Consider the following 15002-nt stretch of genomic DNA (forward strand, 5'->3'; position numbering starts at 1 on the left):
ACATTTGGTGTTGTCAGACCTTTGGAAACTTCACCGCCCCTCTACATTCGTGTCGAAGTTTAAGTAAGGCCTGATGGAAATATGGACACATAAACCATTTTCAGACTGGTGAATCAATTAACATACTATACTGTAAGAAAGTGTTGACAGGGCTCGAAATTAACTTTTTTTCTTGGTAGCACTGGTGCTCCCAAATGTAGAAGTTAGTAGCACCAGCAAAGACTTTAGGAGCACCAAAAGCAAGGCAGTGACGGAGCGATAGAGATGCTCCGTCAATCTCCGTTCCTCCTCTCTCCCTCGCCCAGGAGAGCAGCCGCAGCTGCGCTCTCCTTGTCTCCTGGCAGGACCGCAGGAGCGCGGTCTCACGAAAAAAGGTGTACCAGATTTGTTTCCCTAGTCGCACCGGTGCTCCCAAATATATTTAATAGTCGCACTGATAAAAATTTGGGCGCATATGCGACCAAAATGGGCGCAATTTCGAGCCCTAGTTGATTAAATCAACTTTATTAATCCCCATCCCCATCATCTTCTATGCCGACCTCGCAATCCAAAAAGGGCAAACTGTTGTCCTTTACATCCTCTCTGGTGAACTTGATGTTGCTGTCCACCGAGTTGATGTGTTGGGTGAAAGGTTGCACCTCATGGATTTTTATCTTAACCCATGTGTCGTCCTCATACCGGAACCAGTGGCTTGGTGTTGTTCCGTTGAATGAGGTAAGGGCCTTGTGTTTCACCTCTTCCATGTACAAATTGGCCACGATGGGAGATACCGGCGAGCCCATGGCACATCCGTGTTTCTGCCTATAGAAGTTTCCTCTGTACTGAAAATAGGCGGTGTTGAGGCAGAGGTCCAAAAGTTGACAGATCTGGTTGGGGTGGAGGTTTGTCCTGTCGCTGAGGGTGGTGTCCTGTGAAAGGGGAAATCATCATTTAAAAATTGCATTATGTATTTACTCAGGTTATCATTTTCTAATAGTAAAATGAGTTTGATGATCTGAAACAATTGTGACAAATTTGGAAAAATGAAAAAGATTAGGAAATCAGATGGAGGCTTTTTCACAGCACTGTATTCACAAGGGGAATAAAAGAGGTTAAGCACTGCAAGATAAAAAATAAGATTCTTCAGTAACATTGCTAGACATTGGTGTTTGTGTCAGATTGACTTTTGAAAATTATGACTCATCAGTGTTTCCTTCCGAAACACTTTTTAGACAAAGATATTCCTTCCTTTGAATGTGTTAATTTGCGGTAGAAAAAGTTTGTTTCCTTTATGTATTTTGATGATGGTGTGTCTGCCTCATAGCAGACCCCATCTGTTCCTTATTTCCTGACATGCTCACGCACTCATCTCACACAAATACACATAAAGCAATGTAACGTGTAGTTGATCTGACAACTTGTGCCTTGGCAACACAGTGGCCACCTGCACTGCGTGACGCCTCCTGCTGTGTGTGGGATAGAGTGCGTGTGTGAGTTACACTGCTGACTCACTGCATTGGTGGTATTCATGATGTAATTACTGGCCTGGGGTCAGCCTGGGGCAGACTGCTTTGAGTCGGAGCCATGTGCTAATGTCACGTAGCTAATCCCCAGCTTGTTTGTGTGTGTGTGTGTGTGTGTGTGTGTTTGTGTGTGTGTGTGTGTGTGTGTGTGTGTGTGTGTGTGTGTGTGTGTGTGTGTGTGTGTGTGTGTGTGTGTGTGTGTGTGTGTGTGTGTGTGTGTGTGTGTGTGTGTGTGTGTTTTACTACCATTCTACCTCTGTGGTGGACTTGTGCCCTCCTTTCTGGGCTTTTGTACGGGGGCCTGTTGTTTGTGTTTTGTGGTTTCCTACTCACTCTGGGCCCCAGTGTTAACTGCAACACACACGCACACATAGACATGTATATGTACACAACCATGTGTTTAGTTATAGAGTGATGCACTGGCTAAACATGTACACTGGAAGTTAACACTCCAGGCAAGGAAACATCCCTCATCCTGCAAAGAAATGCGTCACACTGTCCATAAAGCACCTGTTAATGCTCAGAATTCCCCTACATCATTAGCCTGGTACCGTGCGCCTGTGACCACACCGGGCCAAGAATAGGTCAGAAACTCTGACATGGAATTTTTCATGTGCACGCAGGACAGTGGCCAGTAGAGGGCATGGCAGAGCAGAGATGTTTTTGCCTGGGAAGCAGGAGCATTTTCACCAGATTGTTAGTATACACGCTTGTGTTTTGAAAGATTTGAAGATGCGAGAGCTGTTTATTTACCTAATTGTGTTCGCGTGATATTTCAGAATTACATGTCAGACAAGGGATTGAGCTCACATTACTGGAATGATAATAGCAGCTTTCCTGAAGTCAGAGGCGGGGTGTCGGGGTAGGGGTGGAGGATAACTTCCCCTCACCGACCCTCTCCTCTTCTTCCTCCATGCTTACCCTCTTTCTCTCAGCACATGGATGCTGGAATCCCCATGATGTTTTCCAGATGCCTTAGCTCTGCGAGTGCATTGACAATAACCTACTCCAGTCATTCCCCTCCAGTCCTTCATGCACATTCAAACTTACTCTCTCTTGCAATTCACTGTCTTGTTAAAGAGACACTTCTTTGGCCCTGTAGACTTCCTGGATACAATTTTATAAAACAATGGATTGCTCTGTGGATACATGGCCTTCCTCATATTCAAAACGAGTGAATGGTTCTTTTGAAAGGAATTTATTATAATTTATGTATATTTATACACTTGTAATTGTAATTCTGTGTTCATATTTTAACTCATTGCCACATCAGAGGTTCTCTTCTTGTTTCTGAATGTGTGCTAGAATGTGTGCTGTGTTGGCTCCACGATGAGCTGGCGTCTTGTCTGGGGTGTACCCACCCTTTCACCCATAGTAAACCGGGATAGGCCCCTGGGACTGAAGATGACGCAATTAATTGTAATTGTCTCCTCTACAAGAAAAAGGAAGGATGGATACTAATCTGTGTGTGGCATGTGTGACCTCATAAAGTTGACCTGTGTGTGTGTGTGTGTGTGTGTGTGTCAGAAGTTTTGAACTGTGTTGCTGCTTGATTAGCCTGTGACTACTCTCTCTGATTCTCACCACAGTCAGAAAATGTTTTGCTGTCATCATCATCGTCATCCAAACCTTTTAAAGAAATCAGACACACATGCAGCCTGCCAGGCTTAATTTGAGTCCTCATTTTGGGGTCTAATGACCTTGGCCAGTGGAATTACTCCACTGCAGTTGCTCTGCAGGCTACTGTCTAATGCATGATCACCCTGCATCATTCTGATGCTTCCTAAGATGAGTGTACGACCACAGGACTCGGTAGTGAAAGCAAACATGCAGTTGACAGTGCCCATGCTGTCATTTGCTCCATGTTGTTCCCTGAGTTGCTCCTGCCATGATATATGTTTATGACTTTTCCTTTTCTGTGAGACTCAGCCAGAGTAATGACTCATGAGAAATGTTCCTTTAATATTGATTAAAGGGACACTGCACCATTTTTACACAAAGGTCAGTTTATTTTGTAGGAAGCAACGTTTATGTGGTATCATCAGATTTGCCGAGGCTTAGGTTGGGAGATTTTTTTTTTTTCTTCTAAAAGATTGTCTGCCTGCAACGTACAGTATTTTAGATGTGGAGCCTTAAGGACAGCAGATATGGCTTTACTCATTGTTGCTAACGTAAATGTGCTTCAAGTTGCATTAATGGAAAAGCGGGATCCAAGGATTTGGTTTGTTGCCCTTAGAGAATGAAGGTCAGCCCTTTGGTTTGTTTGGTTTTAATTCAGAGAATGCTATATTGTAGGACTGCTAGAAAAGATTGTAATGACTGATGATGTGGACATTGTGTAGTGGAGCAGCAAGTAACGATTAGTTGATAATGATTAACCTGTGTTATTTATGTTGTGTAAATTCTTTCAATCCATATGAACATAACATCCTCGAAGTGTTTCTTTAAACGGAACTGTTTAATTATAGGTAGTCCTCAACATACAAACACAATTGGTTCTGAGAGGCTGTTCATAAGTTGAATTGTACATAAGTCTGTATTTATTAAATTTCAATCTATAATCGTCATTTGAGTCTATTTAAATGCTATTACTACTATAAATACAAAAGTACTATTACCTAAGACTGACCAGAAACAATTACAGGACATAAAAAGAACACATAAACAAAATAAAATGCTGTAATACCGTAATGTAACTTTAACATTTCTACCTCTGCTGAATGAATTTTATCCTCTGGGGTATAGAGGCCGAGCCAAGCTTAAAGCCACTGAGGTATTCCACCACACTTAGTGAATGACGCGCTGATGTACTTCTTTGTCTTTTCCTCCTGCATTTCTTATATCTCCTCCTTCCTTTTAAAAATCTTTTATATTATCAGTTGATGATCAAAATAAAATAAAATCTTCTGCTTTTCAACTCATCTATTGACATGATTTAGTATATTTTTTTCTATAAGTCTTTAAAAATATGAATTGTTTACCTTGCATCCTGTTTTTGTTGGTATTATACAGAAGTGACACTAATTGGACCAACAAATATTAATCTGTTTTTTTTTTCATATTTGCTGTCATCGTAACATTTTCCATCGGTTTTCATTTTGCCTGTCTCTCTGTCTTTCAGAGCTCCCTAACAAATGAGCGTGACTATGAGAGCGTGGTGATGATGAGGATGAGACAGGCTGCTGAGCGACAGAGACTCATAGAACAGATGCAAAGAGAAGATGAAGAGGATGCAGCCGGGTCATAGTGCAGCAGGAGCAGAACCTTTGAGCTGACTATGTTTTAGTTTTTAGTTCTTTCTTTATGTATGTAATTCACTGTATTGCTGTATTTACATCAAAGTGACACAAAAAGATTTTGCGTGGTCTTTTGGGAATAAATGCATATAAATCAATCAGGAAATATTGTTGATATTGTTTTGCAATTATCACGAGTGATGCAAGTAAACACAAATATTTTTTATATGTTTTGTCACCACAACATGAGTCAAAATAAACCTTGATAATAAGTACGGTAATTTTTTAAAAATCTGGTTAATGAGAATATTATGGCTCTTCCTTTTTTAGGAATGTGAAATTCAAAGCTGGGCAATAATAGCTTACTAAATTGCCTTACATTTTTAGTCAATACCACTAGCACTAGCCTTTGCGTCAGCTGCCTCCATGAGTGTGCGAAGCTTTGGGCGGTGAGATGTTCACAGAGACATACCAGAACTGTGCGTATGCAGCGGTGCTGCTCTGTGGAGGGTTGCAGCAGACGGGGGGAACAACGGCAGCGCGATATGGAGGCATGGTGTTTTTTGTATCTACGAATGGTTTGCAATTCGGATGTTCGTGTCTTGAGGACTACCTGTATTGTGTTTCTGACTGGGTTTCTAGGTTATTTGTCGCCGGAACAGTGTTATATTTTTAGTGTAGCCAACATGACGGAGACTCCTGGTCATCAATGGTAAATCAATGTTACATCCAAACGACCACTGCTGCTGAAGCTTAATGTTAAGATCTATTTAAGCTTATCACATTATTCCATCCAGGATAAAGCTTTAAATTTGAATTTGAAAATGCTGGAGTTGGGTGGCATGGTGGCGCAATGGTTAGTGCTGTCGCCGCACAGCAAGGCGGTTCCCAGTTCTTGTCCTGCTCTGTTCCGGCTTCCTCCCACCTCCAAAAACGTGGACTTCGGGGGAATTGGTCAGTCTCAAATTGCCCTTAGCTGTGAGTGTGTGCGTGAGTGGTTGTCTGCATGTGGCTCCATGGTGCACTGGCATCACGCCCAGAGTGTACCCTGCCTCACGCCCCCAGTCGGCTGGGATAGGCTCTAGTATTAAATAACAATATTTAATTGGTCAGACTTTAGGCAAATAACTTAAAAAAGAATTAGGTCTGTTGATTGTTCATGATTTGTTTTTTGACGAATCACATCCTGACTATACCACATGATGAAATGAGTAGTTTTGTATGTGCCACAATGTTGTCAGCACAATTCTCTGCCATGTGCATGTTTTATCTGCCTTGTGCAGTCATGCATTAACAAAAAAATTATGTGTGCGCAGTCCTACCTCCGGGGTCTGAGCACAGACCCATCCTTGGCTGACAGCACATCTTTTAAAATCAATATGACAGAATGACAACACTTTTCAGTGTACAGACACTTTACCGATCTGTGAAAGTCAGCTTGATGTTTGTAGGATCAAGGTTGATCGTGATGGATTTGCACGTCCTTGTATTCCCTCATTTAAATTACACAATGTACACACTACCTTTATTCTACTGGCCAGCTGGTATACACAAGTGGGCTTTGTTCTCACAGTTTTCAGAAGGATTGTGTTTTGCCAGTTAATATGGTGAAGTAACTGTTTTCAAAAGATTACACTCTGGAACCCATTTTTAAAAGTTTTCAGGCAACAGAATTTCAAAAACCGCAACAACAAGTTTAGTGTTTTATGCAAAAACGTTGTAAACACCCCCTTATACAGTACACTCTCAAGTGACATTTCACCACTCTGTGACCCACATTAAATCAGACATTACAGTTCCGTTTGTTGTGGTCACCATGAGTTGTAATGATATCCTCTTCCTGTGGAAAATCTATCTATCCACATGGTCTTATTTTCCTGTCGCTTGGGGGACTGTGGCATAATGGCGTGTCTATTACGGGCCTCTGTCTCTGCTCTTTCTCCTGTTACTGTGTTATTTAGGAGCCACATGCCAGGTTTTCTTGACACAACAACAGAAAATGTAGTAATGCAGGAAACGCATTCCCACTAACCCAACCAACTGGGGCTTTAGGTGCATGGTGACTAAGATGCTGGGCTTGCGCTAGCCATTCGCCACTTCACCATAGGCGAAGTAAATTCCATATAGCTACAAGGTTTTTAGCTTGTGTAGCCACAGTGGCGTTCTTATTTTTAGGAAAAAAAAGTCTAAAACTTACAACTTTTTTGGACTCGCGAAAATCCCCGGGCGATAACATAAGAAAACAATTGCATGCTGCTATTTCCGCATGCCGACGGAAATAGCCAAAGTGACCCGAACGCTCCCGATCATTAAATATGCACTAGGGTCATGACCACCTCTCGCCCAATAAAAAAAAATAAAAAAATCTTTTTGTACAAGCTAAACCCGCAAATTGGTGTACGACAAGGCGAGGATGATCGATTGAAAGAAAATGAGAATAGAGTGTTTTATCATAGATTTTGCGTTAAAATTCTAATTGAACAACAAATGGTGAATGCTGAGAGGGGGTAGGAGTTGTGACAGACTGATCAGAAGGTCAATACTTTTTTGTAGTCTTAGACTTTTGATCTCTATGACCGGCAAGAATAACCAGCGATGCATGTAAATGTTTATTCACCTCGCTTGCTATTTTATATGCCTTTTTAAATTGAAAAGAAAAGTCATATTATCAAATTAAAAACTAAACTAAACTATGGCATACTAATGGTGTTGCCCAAGTCAAAGTTAAAATGTATTCTAGTCCAAGTAAAACTTACAATTAAACATTGAGTAATATTTTGTATGACTGTATCTTTAAGTAGTGAATGCAAGTTTTCAATTGTTGAATCTCACATTTATACCTGCATAAAGTAGGATAGAAATAAAGATAGTTAAGTTTGAACTGTTGACTTTAGTGTATTTTTGTAGGTGAACTGAACAGAAGATTTTGCCCTCAGAATGCACCAGAATTCAGGAAAACAACCCCATTTTGTAAAAAATTTCCCGTGGGAGGCCCCACGGATCCCCCCTGTAGTGGGATACCCCCCCCCCCCCACACCCCTATCACAAGTGTGGTTTTACACCCCCCAACAATTGAAAACTTGCATTCACTATGTGAAGATACAGTCATTAGAAATATTACTCAGTGTTTACTTTTAAATTTTACTTTGACTACAAGACATTTTAACTTTGACTTAGACAGTTTGATTTTAATAAATTTGATTCTTGGTACTACTCAATGTTTACTTGTAAGTTTTACTTGCTATTATAGCAAGCCGCTGTCTTGGACACAGAATGTGGCTTTTTGTTGCTTACTCAATTCTTTTACACTGAGCCACAGTGGCTTAGTCATACTACCTCCTAGTGCAAGCCCAGAGATGTTCTTGCACTAGGTGGTGTGAAAACAGTACACAGAATCTATGTGGTGTATGAACTGTGGACGCTATACCACATGTGATGGACGATTGGTCTGTTCTACTACCAAAGTGTGATGGTGCATAGGTTAGTTATCCAGATGGTTACAGACACATAATGGCAGGATTTGGCAGGATCCTGCTCACTCTTTCCAGGGGTACATTACGATGGCAACTCATTTGATACACCTGTAAGCAAGTTTTATTTAGAAAATTCACCTTTGCTTGCATAGTGACCAAACTAAACAAAACACACTTAACTGTTGAGTTTGTGGTCATTTCACAAAAAGACATCTATCGAAAAAACAATAGAAATTTTAGACACATCAATCAGTGAAGTCAAACATCTCTGACACAGGTAAAACTCAATACGCAAATATTTTCATGATTCTGAACATACTGTATATGTTTTGGAAGGACTCTGGAGACACCAGTTTAACATGATGAAGTTCTTTGATTGAGCTTGAGTCTAGCACCAAGAAAAGAATTGTCCATGGTTTTAGATGCTGGATGAAAATCTGTTTGACCTGGTGGAGGGAGAAAGGAAGCCACCTGCCTCTGAAACCAGGCTGGCCCAACTTAACCTAACCTAACCCTAACCCATAACCCTAATCCTAAATCTAACCGTAACCCAAACTCTCAACCTTAACCCCAACCATAACCTGACCCTAACACCTAACCTTAACCTGACCCCTAATCCTAGCCCTGACCCTTCATTCGGACAGAACCCAAAGTATAACCCTAATGCTAACCCGTCTGTCGGACAGAACCCTAAGCCTAGCCTTAACCCCTCTGACCCTAACCCAAAGTTTTCATAGACTAATGTCTCCACATTTTTATTTTTACCTGTGGGTTCATTTTCGCTAGCAGTACTGCTATATGGTGGGCTCAGCATGGGTATGAACTCTTGTATGGAATAATTCAAACACACAGCAGAGCTTCAAGAGGAACGTTAATTATTCTGCATCCTAGTAGATGTTTATGCTTAGCACTTCATAAACTACTGCAGACACTGACTCACTCATTTGAATGTCATACAATCACGGGAAACATGATGGGGAACATGCAGCCTGACTTTCCCTTCCCCACTTCAGCGCCTGTATTAAATTGCCTAACCATAACCATAAAGACACTGACTCTATTTGGCTTATCTGCCACTCTCTATGTCTCTCTTTCTCTTACCCTGTCCTTATCTTCATTGCATTTCTTTTCTACCCAACCTGTCAAGGCAGATGGCCGCCCAAAAGAGTCTGGGTCTTGCCCATAGTTTCTTCCTCAATGAGGGAGTTTTTCCTCGCAATTGTTGCTTATGCTTGCTCTGGAGGGTTCTGCTGGGGTTTTTTTTTCTGTTAAAGTGCTTTGAAATGTCTGTTGCCATGATTAAGTGCTTTATAAATAAAACTTGATTGATTGAAAATTTGGAGATCCTGGCCTGATTTATCAAGTTGATGAAAGCTTTAACGTGAAGCCGAATAACAAAAAGGAATGTTGGTAAACTGAACTGTGAAGCCACTCAGCTTCCCAAAGAAAAATGTCTTCTGAGCCAACACGTCAAGCACTAGAGCTGCAAATGCCCATCATAGGACTGTGTCATATGTTATTTAAATATAAGTATGTGGTTTATAGATTAACAGACGGCTATATAATTGTGTACTATTATGTGTTTTGTAAATCAAGTAAAGATTTCACATGATTTCTTTATTAAGTACAGAAGCATTCCACATATTTAAATTATTAAATCATTACCTTGATACATATGACAAACATATTTACACTGCACTGTAAATACAATCATATCAAGCATAATTTTTAATTTACTCTTCCTTTATCAAACACTAATTTAAACCCACCATTAATCACACTTTACTGCCAAATCATATATTAAAACTGGAGCTCACTGATAATAAAAGGTAACAATGTGGACTGAGAGTCTCCAACCCCCCAGAAAGATGCCTGGTCCCTGAAGTTTTGATCTGCTACCTTGACAGTGAACTTCAACCTTATATCTGGGATACTCACAGTGGATGAATTTTGTCTTCACTTGACAATGGGCTGATTTAGTAGCTGTCAAACGTAGAGCGGGGAGACATCTATTATTTCTTCATTATAAAGTAAATATCTTTAAGGCTTCTATAAGGGGATTTTGACCCAGTCCAGTCACTCCGCCTCCTTATAGAGGCACCACACCAGTGTCTGTCCAACCCCCGTCATCGTCTTCACCTGGAAGCCAATCTTCTCCAGCTTGTCCAACACCAGTCGAGGTGGGTCGTCCACATGGTACTCAGAACTAAATAACCACAAACACAAAGTAATCCTGCTTAACACAGATGTGTAATTTCTTCATCTTTCTGTAAACTTTGCTTGGAAAGTAGAATACTGTTAATTGTTCTGGTACTTGTTCACTTCCTTCCACACCTTGCTTCACTTCCCAGCAGCACTTGAATCAGATTGCCAATGACAACACTTCCCAGATCTGTATTCCATCAGCCTGAATGGTTTATTCTAAACCTGCAAAGCACCCTCCTCAAACATGTGACCTGATCTCAGCTCTGTGATCAATATGTACATGTTGACTGCCAAAATGAAAGAAACACCAGCGTTAAATGCCTAAATATGGAAATATCCTGGTGTGAGCAAATGTACAGTACACCTGGGAGTTGATTCTGCATGTGTGGACAGGTCATACATGCTATATGGTGCTACAGTTTATTTTTTTTAAATATGCAATTGACAGTCAACAAGTTTTCATATAGAAGATCAACTCAGAACACTTTGAATTCACGTCTGCTCATTAAAATAACAGTCTGCTCCATTTTCACTACTCACAAATTGTTTCCCAGTATGGTTCTTTTCCTTGCTCCCAGGTAATTCATGATGGCCGGATCCGAGTACTGATCTCCAACATTTGTGGGCCCATTCTCCTGTAAGAGGTTATTAAGTTAATATAAAAACAGTTGTCTCATTAAAATTAACTGGGAAAAAAAATCAATGTGCTACAATTTGCTTGTATAAGCGGGGCTTGTATATTGGGATGGGCTCCAGCTCCCCGTGACCCGCTACGGCGGATACAGTACATGAAAACGAATGTATTTGTATATGCATATCGCTGTCTTCACCTGCAGCCCTCAGGCAGGTGCGTGCGTAATCTCTTAATAGCAGACCAGCCTATAAATAGATTATCCCATGCAATAATAGAATTACGTTACTGTAGTTGCGCAGACGACGCAGTGAACAGGCGCAACAGGAGTCTGGCAACCGGCAACATGTGTTTTCAATCCAAGTCAACACGGCAAAAAGAGAGTAAACAAAAGCGTCTACGCTGCCTGCTCCACTTGCAGCGTCATGTTTATTTTCCGACATGTAGAATATTACAGGCCAGTGCGTAAAAGTAATCGGAAACCTTGACCGAGAAGTGGAATAATTAAATCCCTGGACGTCCACCTAACTGGAGCGCATCTCTCAGCAGCCTTCCCCGAGTCATCCACAGCTGAGGATACACACCAGCCGTATCTGCGTACTGATGAGCATGTAAGGCATCCCTGTTCCCTGGCGACGGAACGCTGTTCCTGATGGGATACCGGACGGGGCTTCGGCTCGGACGCAGCGCTCACCTCTCCGCCTGACGCTCCAGCTGACAGCTCTTGGAGGAATGCGGAAACACCCACCGGGACGGACCAATCACAGCTCTCCTCTCGGCCATCTGCCGCCTGCGCAGCCCAGTGGACAAAGTCCTGCTCAGCTGTTGTCATCAGTTGTTTACTGTGTAAATAAATAGTGACCAATGTGCATATATGTCTTCCGAATTACACGTCATTGTTACTGTAAACTCTGTTATGGATTCTAAAAAAAAATTAAACAGCTTCACTTTATAAAATTACAGAACAGCTGGAGTTAAATGCATCCAGTATTTTCTGCAGGCATAGATGATCAAAGGCAGATTATATAATCAGTTTGAGTATGATTTTTTGGCAAAATACATCTTTGCTGATGTTAGCTGTTATTGGGATTGATGAGATTAGGGTTGTGAATTGATTGACTGAAGTAATGTGTAAATTCTCTCTGTTAATGTTTTGTTGCAAATGTGTCTAAACAGCATTTTTTTTCCTGCTGTCATGCAGGAGATCATGAGCACCTCACATTCACCAGCTTTAAAAATATGCAAATATTAATCTCTAGCTGAGATCCTCCTCACAGGGAATTCATTCTTTGTGGCTGTAGTTTATATAAGACATTTACTTAAAGCCATTCATTATGTGTGTGCATGTCATATATTGAACATACTGTCTGGAGCTCTATTTTCCATCTCAGATATTAATGTCCTTCTTAGTGCAACGATAATAATTTTGGAGCAGTCTTGACTAGGGAAATGAGAGCTGTATCTCAAATGCTAACAACAATGGTGAAAATTTTGATAACATCAGCAATATGAATGTCATGCTGAGAAAACAATTCAAGACATTATTGTCAAAGATTATTGACTATGATATTTAAGATAAAAAATATTGCATCATTCTAATTTACCTGTAATTCATGTGACTTATCTTCACTTTTCTTGTCCGAATTAGAAATGTGCTAGCTGGTGTGAAGGTGGGGGCAACCTGCACCAGCCCCTGTCTCGCAGTAGAATGAATGTTAGAGAGATAGATTAATTAATTAATTATTACATAATGAATAAATACTGGATAAACACCAGGAGAAAAAGAAACACTGACACCACAGGATATACCACAAGACATACACTTCACTAACAGACACATGCAGCACTAACAGGACATATACTAAACTAAAACCAAAATATAAACAGTATAAAATAAAATAAAAAAATAAAAAGTGCAAGTGAAAATTAGCAGGAGGCTCACATGGTGGGTAAGGTACACCCTTCTCACAATATAAGGCATCACTATCTAACATCACAACATCACAACACCTTGGCCCCACTACACTGCAGCATAGGCTCACATCCCATCTCCTCCCCTCCATTCAACTGTGTGCTGACCTCACCGCCTCCCCATTGCTCCTCCTGAGAGAGTCATTGAACCCCCTGATGGAAAGGGGCCCGAAGGAGGATCTCAGCCTCTCTGTGGAGGTGCTGTGTGACAGCAGTCTGCCGCTGAAGATGCTTCTCTGCTGGGAGAAGGTGGTGTGTAGGGGATGGATGGTGTTGTTCATGATAGCCTTAACTTTAGACATGGTCCTGCTCTCCAGAAGCATCTCCACAGAGTCCAGGCTCAGGCCAACCACTGAGCCCGCTCTGCGGATGAGTCTGTTCAGACGGTCCATATCTTTTTTCCTGGTCCCGCCACCCCAACACACAATGGCGTATGACAACACACTGGAGACTACGGACTGATAGAACATGAGAAGGAGCTTAGGACAGATGTTGAAGGAGGCCAGCCTCCTCAGGAAGTACATCCTGCTCTGCCCCTTCTTGTACACACAGTCCGAGTTGAGTGACCAGTCCAGTCTGCTGTCTAGCTGCAGTCCCAGGTACTTATAGTTTTCTACCACCTCCACCTCACTGCCCTTGATGATCACTGGATGTGGAGAGGGGGGTGCCCGCTGGAAATCCAGCACAATCTCCTTCGTCTTGGAGACATTGAGCTGGAGCTGGTTCTGTTGGCACCACTCCACAAAGTTAGCCACCAATGCCCTGTACACCCCCTCATCACCCTCCCGGATACATGCCACAACAGCAGTGTTATCGGAATACTTCTGTATGTGGCATGTATACGAGTTGTGCTTGAAGTCCGAAGTGTAGAGGGTGAAGAGAATGGGGGAGAGCACGGTCCCCTGTGGCGCCCCCGTGCTGCTGGTCACCATATCTGATGATAAGGGCCCCAATAAAATGTCATACAATACAGAAGATACTGTATTTTGCAGTTGATTGGGTTATATATATCAGAGTAACTGGCAATGGAAGATGTGAGGTTTGATGTCTCCAAAACACAAACTGTAATAACACTCAGGAGAGGGGTTCGTCTCAGTAACAACAGTGGACTTTTTACACCAGCACAGATTAGTTAGAAGTTAGAACTGAACCGCCAGAGTTAATGTGGAACGGTTTTCAGATAAGTGACAACAGTTAGCATGTTTGCTGACAGTACCATGGGATAGGTGTGACCCAACAGGTTAGCCATGTCAATCTTAAACATTAAGGTTGAGCAGAGGAAGAACTGCTGTGCTGCCTTCCCTTAAATGATCCCTCATCTTCACATGTATGTGCTTCATTGTGGCCTTCAGTGACTTTGAGCTTCTTGCAGTTAATTTTTTTGGCCCCGTAGGTTAGTTTCTCCTTAGTGCAGTTTTGTTGGTTAATGGCAGTAGTGTGTCGTATGTTTTTGGCAGTGGTAGAAGTGGAAAAATAGAAGGAGGTAGGGCCACAAAGTGCACTGAGGTGCTTTGTTTTGGTGGCAATGCCAACCTATTTTGTGAAGTGACATGACATAACCCTGTTTTTCAAAAACCATAAAGACATATTTAGTGGGTTTTACTAGTGTGTATGATATGTGAATTGAAGTGGGTGGCTTTCATAATTTCTTTACATTGAGAAACACCATAGCAGAGGAGCCAGACACTGAGTTGCGTCAGCGTAGTGGAAAGGGTGATTTAAGGACGGATCGCTGCATGATACAGTTACGGTAGGAAAGACATGAAACTCAGCAAACCAGCCCTGATCCAAATGTGTCCAAGGTTCACAATGAGTGTTGACCACAAAATCTTGGTGGTTTATCACTTGGCCATGATTTTGTTCTTTGTTGCTACATCTGATGTAGCTCTACATAGTTGGATTGCATGGATCCTGGTTGTTTAAGGTCAAATGTGTTTGTCCTGACATTGTTGTTACAGCCTGCTGAAGCAGTCCAAAGCCTTTC

At 41.6% G+C, this 15002-nt stretch overlaps 2 protein-coding genes across 2 annotated transcripts in view; one reads left to right on the forward strand and one right to left on the reverse strand.

Moving 5' to 3' along the window:
• dnajc17 (DnaJ (Hsp40) homolog, subfamily C, member 17) overlaps positions 1–4896 on the forward strand; it is a 38645-nt gene extending 33749 nt beyond the window's left edge. Inside the window, exon 11 of the mRNA XM_068339724.1 lies at positions 4624–4896. Within this exon, the coding sequence (XP_068195825.1) occupies positions 4624–4749 (126 nt within the window). The 3' untranslated portion in view covers positions 4750–4896. The remainder of the gene's footprint in view (positions 1–4623) is intronic.
• Positions 4897–8028: 3132 nt separating this feature from the next.
• gchfr (GTP cyclohydrolase I feedback regulator) lies at positions 8029–11790 on the reverse strand. Its single transcript, XM_068338828.1, has 3 exons — positions 11632–11790; positions 10957–11051; positions 8029–10417 (listed from the first exon to the last, which is right to left on the reverse strand). The coding sequence occupies exons 1-3, from the start codon at positions 11665–11667 to the stop codon at positions 10288–10290; spliced, it is 261 nt and encodes an 86-aa protein (XP_068194929.1). The 5' UTR covers positions 11668–11790; the 3' UTR covers positions 8029–10287.
• Between the last annotated feature and the right edge of the window lie 3212 nt (positions 11791–15002).

Source organism: Antennarius striatus, chromosome 17 (genome assembly GCF_040054535.1).
Source record: "Antennarius striatus isolate MH-2024 chromosome 17, ASM4005453v1, whole genome shotgun sequence".
Lineage (NCBI taxonomy): Eukaryota > Metazoa > Chordata > Actinopteri > Lophiiformes > Antennariidae > Antennarius > Antennarius striatus.